General features: G+C 33.8%; 1 protein-coding gene across 1 annotated transcript in view; it reads right to left on the bottom strand.

The window, feature by feature from the left end:
- MMP16 (matrix metallopeptidase 16) overlaps positions 1–14,388 on the bottom strand; it is a 278,577-nt gene that overhangs the window by 59,125 nt on the left and 205,064 nt on the right. The window contains exon 6 of the mRNA XM_063079965.1: positions 12,621–12,832. Coding sequence (XP_062936035.1) covers positions 12,621–12,832 — 212 coding nt within the window. The remainder of the gene's footprint in view (positions 1–12,620; positions 12,833–14,388) is intronic.

The following is a 14,388-nucleotide window of genomic DNA, read 5'->3' on the forward strand; positions in this document are numbered from 1 at the left end:
CAGCCTTCATGCTGCATAATTTAACAACACTCTCTGGATTAATTGCTAAATATCTTGTCACTTTACCTGATTTTAAAGTATTTCTATAGTAAATGGTGCTACAAAATGGTAAAACTGTATGTAAACAAAATATGTGGTTAGCTTGATTCACAAGTGGCTATTCCTACTGGAGACTAATGCATAGTGGACACAGATCCTTATCTAATTGGACATCTTTGCTAGCCAGGCTAAATTATATTACTGAAACTTGTCACTGTAATTTTATCCAAGGCCATTTAGTCACAGTCTAAAGGAAAATTCCGATGAATACTTTAATAGCTTTTGCCTATGTATATTTTTTGAAAATGATAGGATTTCACCATCATGTAATATACTACAACTTTCAGTTACCAAGCTTCTTTTATGCCAATATATTTTTGGCTATTAAATGTATATACAACATTATTACAATAGCACACATTTTAAAATTCCACTCACAATTCCATCACAACTATTGGTCTATCTTCATTTTTTCTATAGTCTTTTCTATGCCTTAATGCATGTATTTCAAATAATGAAATTCATGACATAAAATTTTATATTTTACTATTTCACTTGTGTGTACATTATAATCACATCTCATTGTTTCATGCTTTTTCACAATTAACCTTTCAAATGATTGCATTGTATTCCACTGACTTGATGTACTATCATTTGCTACACTACTACCATATTACTGAATAATTTGGGTTTGCTTGCAAATTTGTTTCCCTACTGGCAAGAAAGTTGTAATAAATATTGTTCATTTTAGTTTTTACTTTATTATTTTCTGGATGAATTACGTGCATGGGGTTACCAATTTGGAAACTATTTACATTTTCCTGTTTGTTGTAACACATACTATTGCCGCAGTTTAAACTTAAAATCACTTTTTGAATCTTACTTATTTGTTACTGATAATATCTTTAGTTTCTTTTATGTAGTCATGAATACAAACACAGTATAATGCTTTGAAACTGCAAAGTAGCACAAGAAGAACACTGATAGAAACAGAACAGTTTAGGAGCACATGTAAAGAAAACAATCTCTACTGCAAATGCATGCTCCATCATCTCCTTTTTTTTTCATTTCTGGTGGTGAATATGGGGCCATATTTAAGAAAATGCTTTTCAAATTCTCACAATCATTTTGTGTGTAAGGTGAAGGGCCTGATTGCAGGGATCTGAAATGGTACTTCAATTAATGCCAGCAATAGTATAGTAGACAAGAGAAGGATAAAAACTCAGATTTATCCTTAACATAATTCTCCACTATTAAAGACAACAACAAAAACAACATGTTTTCAAATTAAATGCTCAGTGAAAAACAAAAAACAAAAACTTATGAGAGAAAATAAAATAGTAAAAATAACCTTTCATATTATCATCCAGAGATAATTGTTCACTTGTTCTTAACGTGATGGTATTGATCTTTTTTTTATTTATGTTTATATCTTTGTATATGTAAATATACACACACACACACCATATATGTATCTATAGTTACATATTGTTATAATCACCTAAGTTTCAGGTTTTTAACTTTCTCTCTTATCTCTGACCATCTATTTCTTTTCCCTCGAGGTATCCAGTGTTTCCAGTTTCTTGTGTTCCATTCAGGGATAGTCTATGTATGTGTTAGGGTATGACTGTGTGAGTGTGTACCCCAACTTTTCCCTCTAAAATAGCACAGTTTGAAAATTGTTCTGCATCTCAATGTAACACAGCTCTAGCTATGGGGAAAATACTGAGCATTTGTCTTTGTTCCCTGATATGCTTACTACATCTTTCTGTTTTACTATTTCTTCCTCTTTATAGAAAATGGAATACTTGGAGGTAAAGTACTGATCCTAAAATACTGAGAACTAAAAAGTCAATCATGGTGTGTAGGGGAATAGTGATTGACAGATCACTGGGATTAAAAGTTTTGCATAAGACTTACACAATGTCAATTACTATCATTTTAAATATGTTAGAATCTTGAAGAGTAGGACTTCTCCGATCTCCAATCCCATTGGAATTAAAAATGGAATAATTTTTACTTTGTAAAATAACATGGGAGAGTAATGCCTTTCCAAGACTATGTCTTTCCATACAAGCATATGGTACATATCTCCATTTATTTAATTCCTTTTGATTTCCATCATTAAAGTTGTGTAGTTTGTTATGTTTTTGTCTACGGATCCTGCACATTATATCCATTACAAGAAATAATTATGGAATGCTAGTGGCAAGTACTATTCTAATCACTGGAAATAAAAAAATGAACAAGATAGACAAGAACACCCCTCTTCAAGTGTAAATGCAGAGAAGACAGAGTTAGAAGTAAAAATATTGTTCATTTAGTAAAATATTTATTGAATGCCACCAATGTGTCAGGCACTGCTAGTTAAGTTTAATCCTACGAGTTGCTTTTTTATGTCAAGAAATATTTTACAGTTATACAGTTTAACTGGTTATTAGAAAAGTTGTATTTTATATTTTTACTCTGGTTCTGGGCATCTTTCTTTACATTGTTAATAGTTTTAATTTTTTTCTGTTGATTTCCATGGAATTTTTCAGGTAGACTATCATATAATTTGCAAATAAATATAGCTTTGACATCTATTTTATTTTATTTTTTTGTCTTTTTCGTGGCCGGCACTCAGCCAGTGAGTGCACCGGCCATTCCTATATAGGATCCGAACCCGCGGTGGGAGCATCCCCGCGCTCCCAGTGCCGCACTCTCCTGAGTGCGCCACGGGCTCGGCCCCGACATCTAGTTTATTTTAAATATTTATACATATAAGACTCTCTTGTGAAAGGTAAAATAAATAAATGCTTCTAAGAGATTTTAAAGACTGTTTAAGTAACTTCACATAAGTAGCTAAGCGCAATGATAATCACAATACAGCAGAGTGAAAGTTAAAAAAAAAAAGAGAATAGTCTGATTTCTCCTTTGCAAAATATTAGTACAAAAGTGGCACATTCAGATATGCCAAATATGAAGAAAAAAATTAGAAAAGAATCATTTTTAAAACTTCTACAATAAAAATACATTTGTGTGCAGTATAAATCTTGGAACTAAACTTTCCTTATTTATCTTGAACTAAGGTAAATGTGCTCTGAACCATGAATTGTGAATATGAGCACTTTCTATTTAAAAAAAAATCTCACTACAAAAGAACTGATTATAACAGACATTTAAAACATGGAACAGAAAAACATACATTTTGATACTAAAAAGATTTGGATTATTAATAAAACTAGAACAGGCAAATTAATATTGCCATGGACTAAAAACAGTTTTCAAATGGGAACACAATATAATTTCAGAAAACATTTTTGCATGATACAACATGTTAAAACATAGCTTAATCTCCAAAATAGGCACCATATTAAAAAATATTTATACTATTTTTTATACTATTAAAAATTTTTATACTATTAAAAAATAGTTTTACTAAATTCACAAAAGTATCCAAATATATGTTCTTAATACTTAAACCCACACAAAAGCAAAGTGACTGAGAAGGAAATTGGAAACTCGGTTGACTGTGAATCCATTCATACTGAAAAATACTTAGATATTTGCCCCAATAGCTAAGGAGACAGAAAATGTCAATAAAAAATGTTTGAGGGTTTTAAGGAGAAATCTTAAACCATACTGAATAGAAATATTTGAAAACCTATTAACATTGACATCAAAATTCCGTATTACACATAATTCCAGTTGGTTCCTAAAATGTTTTCTTAAAATATTTGAAAGACTATTATTTTGTACTATAAGGATATTTTAATTAATTCTCTGCTTACAGTGTCTTGGTGATCGCTCCCTTTGGTTTTATGTGAATCTAAACCCAATTACAACGAACTATTAATGTTATCAGGTAACACTTACAGACAGAATTAATCTGTGACTCAGGATAATTTTAAATTACTTTGTGCTGGGTGACTTCTCTAAGTATTTTTCTGTTTGTAAAACACTTTTAGTTTCTTTGCCAATGAAATATTTTTAATCATTTCATTGAGTAAAGTGATATGACATGAAAACACTAACAAACTGTTCCATTCCCTTATACCACAAGAATTAAAGCCATTTTGTTTTCTTTATTCAACTAAATTTTATTTTTTAAAAAATAATTTCAAATAGCATTAGAATTTTAGTTAACGTGTATAATGAGTAGTTAAAAATGCTGAGTCTGTCTTGCTACATCACGGCTATCATTTCCTGAGCTGCCTATATGCCATGCCTATCATGGAATTTATTATTATTATACGGATTTAAAAAGTAAGCTAAGAGATGTTACTTAAGCAAATGGTGCTGAGAGAACTGGATATCAATATGCAGGAGAATGAAACTAGACCCATACCTTTCACCGTACACTAAAGTCAACTCAAAATGGATTAAAGAATTAAATATAAACCCTGAAACAATAAAACTTCTTAAAGAAAACATAGGAGAGACACTTCAGGAAATAGGACTGGGCACAGACTTCATGAATACGACCCCAAAAGCACGGGCAACCAAAGGAAAAACAAACAAATGGGATTATATCAAACTAAAAAGCTTCTGCACAGCAAAAGAAACAATTAACAGAGTTAAAAGACAACCAACAGAGTGGGAGAAAATATTTGCAAAATATACATCTGACAAAGGATTAATATCCAGAATATATAAGGAACTCAAACAACTTTACAAGAAGAAAACAAGCAACCCAATTAAAAAATGGGTAAAAGAGCTAAGTAGGCATTTCTCTAAGGAAGATATACAAATGGCCAACAGACATATGAAAAAATGCTCAACATCACTCAGCATCCGGGAAATGCAAATCAAAACTACACTGAGATACCATCTCACCCCAGTTAGGATGGCTAAAATCCAAAAGACTCTGAACGATAAATGCTGGCGAGGTTGCGGAGAAAAAGGAACTCTCATACATTGTTGGTGGGACTGCAAAATGGTGCAGCCTCTATGGAAAATGGTATGGAGGTTCCTCAAACAATTGCAGATAGATCTGCCATATGACCCAGCTATCCCACTGCTGGGAATATACCCAGAGGAATGGAAATCATCAAGTCGAAGGTATACCTGTTCCCCAATGTTCATCGCAGCACTCTTTACAATAGCCAAGAGTTGGAACCAGCCCAAATGTCCATCATCGGATGAGTGGATACGGAAAATGTGGTACATCTACACAATGGAATACTACTCAGCTATAAAAACGAATGAAATACTGCCATTTGCAACAACATGGATGGACCTTGAGAGAATTATATTAAGTGAAACAAGTCAGGCACAGAAAGAGGAATACCACGTGTTTTCACTTATTGGTGGGAGCTAAAAATAAATAAATAAATTCACACACACACACACACACACACACACACACACACACACACAAACCGGGGGGTGGGGGAGGGAGACATAACAACTATAATTCCTTGAAGTTGATACGACAAGCAAACAGAAAGGACATTGTTGGGAGGGAGGGGGGAGATGGAGGAGGGAGGGAGGTTTCGGTAATGGGCCACAATAATCAACCATGTTGTATATCGACAAAATAAAATTAAGGAAATAAATAAATAAATACATAAATTTTTTTAAAAAAAGAGATGTTTAACAAATATTTATTGTCTACTATGTTCAGGGCACTGTACAATCCAATAGCAATTACCACATTTATAGTCCTTGTCTGGAGTCTATAGCCATTGGAAACTGACTCCATGTCTGCCTCTAATGTCTTAGAGGTTAAGGATCATCCTACCCAAATATAAACAGAGACACATGATGATGCAACAGAAACGAGTCACAACACTAAGTTGAGAATTTGGAGAGAGTTCTTCCCAGCGTATAATCCATTTCATTATTTGGGGGTCACAAAATACCACAAAGTGTATAATCCACAATAAACTTGTCTGAAATTCTACAAATGTTGTTGTTCCCTTTCATTCATCTGGCCCCGTGTAGACCTGTGTAGCAGCAGTCTGGCAGGAACAGAGATGGATGGCAGCCTTCTGTTGCTTTATTTATAGCAAGAAAATCGGGAAGATATGTAAATGTTTCATATTTAACTGGAAAATACCTGCAAACTGAGGAGTTCCTGGCAAATTCAAAGTATAACAGGGAGAAAAAGGTGGCTGAAATTAAGTGAATAAAAGTGAGCAAAATAAGGCAAAGTTGAGATCAAAGAGGTAGTGGAAAATGGGTTGATCATGTAGCCCTGTGGGTACCTGAAAAACCTCTGGCTTTTATGCTGACTCAGACATTGAAAGATTTCCGGCAGAGCAGTGTTATGATCTGATGCATGTTTTTACAGTATCATTCTGTATGCACTACTGACAATAGACTGGAGGGAGAAGGCAAAGGAGGAAGCAGAAAAATCAATTTGGAGGATATTAAATACTTAAGGTGAAACATGATGGTGCCTGGATGGGGACGGTAGCAGTGGACAGGGAGAAAAGTGGCTAGCTTTTTGGAATGTTTTGAAGATAGAACCAGGAGGATTTGCTGATGAACTGCATTGGGATATGAGGACAAGAGAGCAGTCGAGGATGACTTCAAATCTTTTTCTAAAATAAATGAAAAAATAGAGCCCTCATCATTTTGGAAGGGGAAGGGAAAAGTAGGAGGAGTAGGTTTGCGGAGGAAGACCAATAGCTCAGTTAAGTATGTTGAATTTGGCATCTGAGTGGAGAGATCAAGTAGGCAACTCTCAAGTGCTTCCTCACAGCATTTCTCCACTAGACACGTAGGTCTGTATTTGGGATTTTCAAAGCTGACCAACTACAACCAGCCTGGTGATTTTGACATTTTGGGCTTTCCTCTTACCCCTGACCACAATGATTGTTGGGAAGTTACCACTTGGACCCTATGGTTGTTTCTTCACTTTATTTTTCCCAGATTAAACTCAGTATTTTCTCATATGTAAAAAGGCCATTACTCTTCTGTTTTGTGAGCATCAAGTTAAATAAATTATTTCTGACTGATAATTATATACTGCCTGTTCTCTAATAGGATTTAAGCATTTTAAGGGAAAAACATATTTTCAACTTCTTTTAATTTCAAAAATTCCATGCCATACATATTGAAAAAGTTCAAGGTACACCTGAAAATATAAACAAATATTCTACGCGTGTGATGCGATACTTTCATACAAGGGATGTGAGAAAAGTATGGTTCCAGATTCCAAAGATGCTGGAGTTGAAACAGAGAAATATGCTATAAAGGAAAATAAATTTAAAAATACAGTCAATGAATGGAGTAACTCTTGGTTCATGGGCAGACATTTAACACAGAATGAAAAATAAATTGAGATAAAATACCAAGAGATAAGAAGCAACTAAACAGAAGAATCAAGAGTTTCAATACTGACCAATTGTGAAGAGTCATGGGAATATCATTGAGGGCAAAATCTTATACCTCCAAATTGTCTCTTTCAATAATCATCTCTATTCTTCTCTCTCTTTTTCTCTCTCATTATTTCTCTTCTTTTTTTGTATAAAACCTCTCCTTTTATGAAAGAAAAGCACCTTCTTGCCAAATGAAATTGGCCCTACCCTGGACTTACTTGGAACTATAATTCATCAGTGGAATAAAATAAGTGGTCATAAATGAAGACGGTCATGTTTACGAACAAGTGGCTTCGTGACAAATGAACAGTCAAGAATTTAACAACAACAAAAAATAACAAATTGATATCTTCTTTGGCTTAATTTTTTGGTAAATAATGAAATGCTGTCCTTACTCAGAGCTGTGAGCCCTGCTCTTGTATATTAATTGGGAAGACACTTACTATACTTCTTTGAATGCTGTTCCACAATAGCTTTACCTCTTCAAACTAGCCTTTCAAGTTCCAGTATAAAGTACTGACCTTTTCTTATTCCTCTTGATATAATTAGTCAACAGAATCATCCTTTTTTTTTCACTAAAAAAACTCCACGTGCTGGATATAGTTGTTCTTCCTAGTCCCAGCTTCAAAAGAATATAGTTACCACTACGTTCTTTTATGCATAGTGAAATATTGTGTATTGAAATATATTCTGCACATCTTGGGCTAATTCTGCCTTCTGCTTTCTTTCATACCACACAATAACTAAAATATTCAATGTTTTTATCTTGTGGTCCAAAGGCCCTTTGAGAGTATTCATGTGAACAATCAGATATTGCTATTGTCAGCTCAGTCACAACAGCTTACACTCTTCAGGGAGTAGTCTTAAAATCACCTTCTCTAAGGTAAGGACAAAGATTCTTTTGTTACTGTTATTTTGTTTCTCCATTCCTTGGCATTTGATTTTGATTTTCATTTCCTTGCTTTAGGTGCTGTGCACTCTCCAAAGACTATGAAGCCACATGCCTTAAATTTCTCATGCATAAGGACAGTCTATATGAGAATAGATGCTCTCCACTCCACAAAAACACATATCAAGGTAAACTCACTTTAAATAAATGGATGCCTGGAAAGCTCAATGGAATCATATTCCCTGAGGGGAATCTTGCTACCAAAAACAATTATTCTGAAACTCCTTTCATAAAGAAAGGTTTTTTCCTAATAATAATAAAATTACCTGATGAGACTACCTTTTGCTTATATCTAGATTTTCTTATTTTTTGCTTAAACATCATATATATAGAATTTAAGTAAATAATACTCATTTAATCTTTGGGCAAGAAATAACAACTTACCAGAATGAGATGTTTTCAGCAATGCCAATTTGGTCGATTTCCACTGCAAAAACATGGTGCTAGTGAAAGTTTGATTACATAATTATTATATTGATATCCCTTTTCATTAACACTGAGTACTGTGAAGCCCACAACGTGAACCAATCCCTGCTCTGAAGAAGTTTATAGTTTAGGTAAGAAACACATATCAATTAGAAATAATTAGAGAGGACAAAAATTAATAACCCACTAATTGGATATAGGGAAATAAACATTAAAAATCATTAGAAAGATTTTAGACTGAAGAAGCAGTTAGAGAGGATGGGACATCTGGGAGACACTGAGGGAAGGTCTGAATAAGCAGAGGCTTGAGGAGAAGCCTCCGGACATCAAAACTAAGGTACAAATGAGTGCTGAATGGGTAAGGGTTGAGGAGATGAAGAGCTTCTGATTTGGGTAGAGAGTTTGTAATAAAGAAAAGTAGGAAATCATGTTACATTAGTAACAGTAAGATCAAATAATAGGCAATACTAAACATATTTGAAGAAACAGTTAATAAGGAGCAAAATATAAAAAATGATGACTATATTGAGGTTAAATTTAAAAGGCAGGTAGTCAAAAGGTGGATTGACAGAGAGCAATTTCAGGCAGGAAGCCCAGATATGAGGTGATAACATTAATTTAGAGATGAAGGTAGTCTAAGTAGGTACAGAGGAAGAAATTGGGAGACCAGTAGTCACTAATAAAGAAAAACAGAGTTTTGGGGCTCTGTCAAGTGCACGCATTCTCACATCCTTCTGTAATATTCACTTGTCAACACCTGTCTGCCTCGAAAACCAGACATAGGCTCCAAGATATCAGAGGCTAGCCAGTTTTGTTCACTACTACATAGCCAGTGCCTATAACAGTATCTGGCACACAGTAGGAACTCCATGAATATTTCCTGAATATTTATCAATCCAAAGTAAAGTTTAAAGTTCACGTTTCTTTTGAAACTTTTCACAATTCTTTCAGGTAACAATGCAGCAAAGCTTAGTAGGAAAAACAGATTGTGGAATCAAGTAGATCTGTGTTCAACTACTGACCACTACCTACAAGCATTTTAACTTGAACTACTTAACTTCTGATTCTCAGTTTTCTCAGAGAATATTATTCATCTTACAGTGCTGTCATGAGGTTCAGAGATGATGAATGTATACCCAGCATCCATCTAGGCACATATTAGTTACTCAGTCTATGAGAGCTGTTAACCAAGAGCAGGTATTCACTTGATCATGCTCTCTGACAGCATTTATCACTTTACATTAGATAGTAACATGTCTATCTTCTCTTCCTCAGTACACAAACTTTTTGCTGTATCACTCATTTCTTGAATATGCCTAGAAAATTTCTCTCTCAAAATCCATCACCCACCACTGGAACCCCCCTGGTCTCTCCTGCTGTAATGGGGGGAGTGCCATGGACCTCGACCAAGACCCCCGCTTCCTACTTCTCCCACTCTTTTTCCTTCCCCTTCCCCTCCTCCCCTCCCCTCCATCTGCTCCACAACATCTTAGAATGTAAAAGAAAAAAAAAATATTAATAAATAAATAAATTTTTTAAAAAGACAAGAGTATAATAGATGACCACTGAGAAACCACTATACAGGTATACTGAAAATGAGCAAATAAATACGAGGCATTAAAAAAAAAACCCATCACAAGCCCCATCTCAGTAAAATTTGTTGTTCAATTAAACTTCAGTACTTTCTCTCTGTTTCAATGTCATAACTTTTATTCTTGTATCTAAGAATAATTTATATTTAAGTTTGTCTTCATTCTTGAAATATGAGCTGTATAAAGACAGGGATGTTAGCTTCTATTATTTGAGCCTAGTAAACTACCCTGGGCATACATACTCCTTATATGAAAGATAAATGCAAAAATTGTGAAGTTACGTGACACAATATCCATCAGGCAAGTGTAGATTAAGAATACAATGCCTATCAGAAGATATTATCTTCAACAGAAATTATTCTTAGAAAGGGATGGTTGGTTAGCTCAGCTGTCAGTTGGTTACAGCTCAGTGTTGGTAACACCAAGGTAAGGGTTTGGATCCCCATACAAGCCAGCCACCCAAAAAAAAAAAGAAGAAGAAGAAGAAGAAGAATAAAAGAAAAAGAAAGAAAGAAAAAGTGAGCAGGGATTACTGAAAAAAATTAGATATAGACAGACTTTAGAAATTCTATCCTGCAGGGAGTTTTGATTAAGTAATCCAAGAGAATTTAGAAAAGCAGGTCTTACTTATGTTTTTTATATACCTGTTCTGATACCAATAATAGTAGCTGTTGCTTTCTACTTGAGAGTTTGATCCATGAACTTTTTTGATCTGTTCCTGATTCCAGGAACCAGTGATTACAAGACCTCAGTTTGTCACCGAATAGCACTTACTAAGCTCCTGCAATGTGCAGAACAAAGAGGCTGGTGAAACTGATCACTAGATATGAAGAATCCAGTCTTCTCTGAGATCAGCAATCTAATTAGACAGACAGAAATAATGAAAAAGAATGTAGCCAAAGTCAGTTTCACATCATATCCTCAGATAAGGTTGATACTTTGGTGATATCACTGTACTATCAAGATGTAAAGCTGCAGAGTGTAAAGAAAATCCTTCAGTTTTTATCTGGTGTCTTGTAGAATAAACAAATGATTTCATTTTATTTTCATTTCAACTAGTTGCTATGGGCTTGGCCACAATGAGTAATGATTGATACATACATATCTATCTATCTATCTATCTATATATATTTCTATATATCTATATCTATATATATATTTGAAGTAAGATTTTTCTTTACTCTTTAAATCTAAATTTATTCACTTACTTGAAATTGAATGGTGATATCTAATTAAGCATTTCAGGACATTTATAGAATTTAAAAATCTATTAATGCATTTGAAGAAATGCATTGATTTTTCCTGGAAAGCATGGTGCTCTTGTGCATATTATATCAAATCCAGATCTTATTTTTCAATAAAAGAAATAGAGTACTTTATCTACTAAAAATTATATGAAATCTATATTTTTAAAGTATAGCCTCTGGTAGACAGAAAATTCTGTATAAGTTGGATAATATTTCATTATTTATTGATTCATATCCACTAAACATGAGAACGTATAATTTTACTCTTAAATGGATGGTATTAGTAAAGTGTGGTAATTTTAATACTCTAATGTCAATGTACAGACTTATATTCTTTATTAATCTTTAAAATAAGTTTACAAATATTGGGGGAGAAAATTATTTTTCAGTATTACACTTTACCTTTTTATATTATATAACTTACTTTTGATATACTGTTCATTAGTGTTATTGTCTGAGAACCCAATGACATTAAGAAGCACATTTAGCAAATGTAAAATTACCTTTAGAGTGTAGCCTTTAAAAAAATAATATATGTTATGTAGATATAAATACCTGACTAAAGAAGAAAACAACATGCATATGTAAAGTCAAACTGATGGTCCCATAGAAAAGATTAAATTCAAATGGCTACCAGCAGAGCCCAAATAAAATGATCAATACTCCCAATGCCATGAAGATGTGTAAACCCAAGATATAATTGCGCCTGGAAGTGGCTGAGCTCCCAAGCAAATCATCCCTATTAGTTCCTATTCATGATTTAAAATATGCTATTTTATCTCTTCATAACATGCAGCATTTTTTTATCCTCACATTTCTAGGCATTTTAGCTTCTGCTGACATAAATGCATTCCCAAAATAGAATGTTACAGCAATCTTCTGCAAGACATTTAAGCCCATTTGTGCATTTATTTTTTACAATGCTTTTTTTGAACCTTCTAACTGTGAGAGGGATGGGAAGGTAGTGTTAGAATGAATGAAACCATGTTTTCCAAAGTGACACTAGACATTTGATCTACCATTAAAAAAAAAAAAAAAAAAAATCACAGCCTCCTACCTTGAAAACAAACATCTCACGGCGAAGAATAGCTAGAGTGTTAAAGTTCCCATCACAGATGTTGGGTTTGGCTCCAGGATAGGAAGGTCTGCCGGTGGGAGGCCGAGGAGGTTTTGGCCTGTCATTTTTCCTCGGGTCAGCCGGAGGAATAGAGCGGTGTGGGGGCACTGTCGGTAGAGGTCTTGTAGGTGGAGGAATCTTGTCAGGTGGACCTTTTGAAAATATGAGGACAGTGCTTGGCTCACTTAAAACTGGAATAGTGCTGGAAAATATGCTACAGAGAACAATGACTTATCAGCAGAGGGCACAGACTGAGTGAGCTAAGAGGTCTTCAAGATTGTATATTTTCTGAAAAACAATCCATCTTACCCAACAAACCATTGCCAAGTCTATCAGAAACTGTCCTATCATGCTAAATTCTGAATCAAAGTAACAAAGTTTTCTTTGTTAATTTTTAATGGCATTTTTTAGAGCTGCAGCACAGTCCTTATTGGAAAAGCTGCTTTCAAATCTTTTTTGGAAGTAGGTGATGTATAAATAATAAATAGATGAAAATGAATACTAGAGCCATACATGTAAGCTCCACCAAACGTAATCCTAGATTTTGACAGACAATAATTCTGTGCAAATATTTCCAAAAGATAAACATTATCTAATCAAAGTTTATTCTACTCTGTGTCTCCAACTATATTTTATAATATTTTACTGATTTTCACTATTGTCTTCTAATGAAATGTTTTGACAAATTGCTGTAGGAGTGTTTCATTTAAATACTAAATATAAAAACACCTATTGATTAAAAGACCACAAGTAAAATATTAATGTAAAGAAGTATTTCAAAAAGAGGCTTTTAAAACAAGCCAAAGTTTACACATGTAATTTTGTACAGATGTTAAGCATCATTTCTCAAGGGGCTTATGTTTTTAAAAAGATATACAGAGCTATTTCACTTAATATTTAGGTATGGGAAGAATATTCTTCTGCAGACCTTCAGTCTAGACTACTAATTCATAAGGTCATGAGAAAGAGACTTCTTTCAGTTAACCACTTAAGAGGAATTTCTGACGACAAACACTTAGGCACAGGACAGCTCAATTCAACATATGAGCTATTTAACTTTGAGTCTGAGATATTTCTCTTTTCTTGGAATCCCAACAAAATAAAGAGCAGCACAAAAGTTGACCTTTTTTCTCCAAATCTATTTTAACCCTGAGAGAATGCTTACCACTGAGATATTGAGATTGAAAAACTAATGAATGCAAAACAAATTAGTGAATTTAAACTGTGCTGTTTAAAAATGCAAATGACATTTTCTAGATACTGGTTATTAACATACAGATAGCACACATTTGTCTTTGTACTGTAAAAATAAAAGCTTCGCTTCATTAATTTAGTAAAGCATATTTGCTATACGTAAATTATAAATGTTACATAAGTTCTTAACAACTATGTGTGAAATAAATGTCTTTATAAAGGTCAGTGGTTTTACTGAGGGAGTTAGGATTATAGTAAATATTCATAATAGTCTTTCCCCTTTTCTCTTAATTTGCATTCATTGACCAAATTCCATATATAAAAACGATATCACCCTACTAGAAATTTATTTTGCGCTATGTGTTCATAAAGTTAGTCACTTGTTAACTTTCCCTCCTCTGTTTGTTTACTTTTACTCTGAGTCAGTAATTACATGATTTGGGGGTCAACTTGCTATATCCATCACAGAAAGGTATTTTCCCGGCCTTTAAAAGTGATTAGTCTAGAAACTATC

The sequence above is a fragment of the Cynocephalus volans genome, chromosome 15, assembly GCF_027409185.1.
Source record: "Cynocephalus volans isolate mCynVol1 chromosome 15, mCynVol1.pri, whole genome shotgun sequence".
NCBI classification, from domain to species: domain Eukaryota; kingdom Metazoa; phylum Chordata; class Mammalia; order Dermoptera; family Cynocephalidae; genus Cynocephalus; species Cynocephalus volans.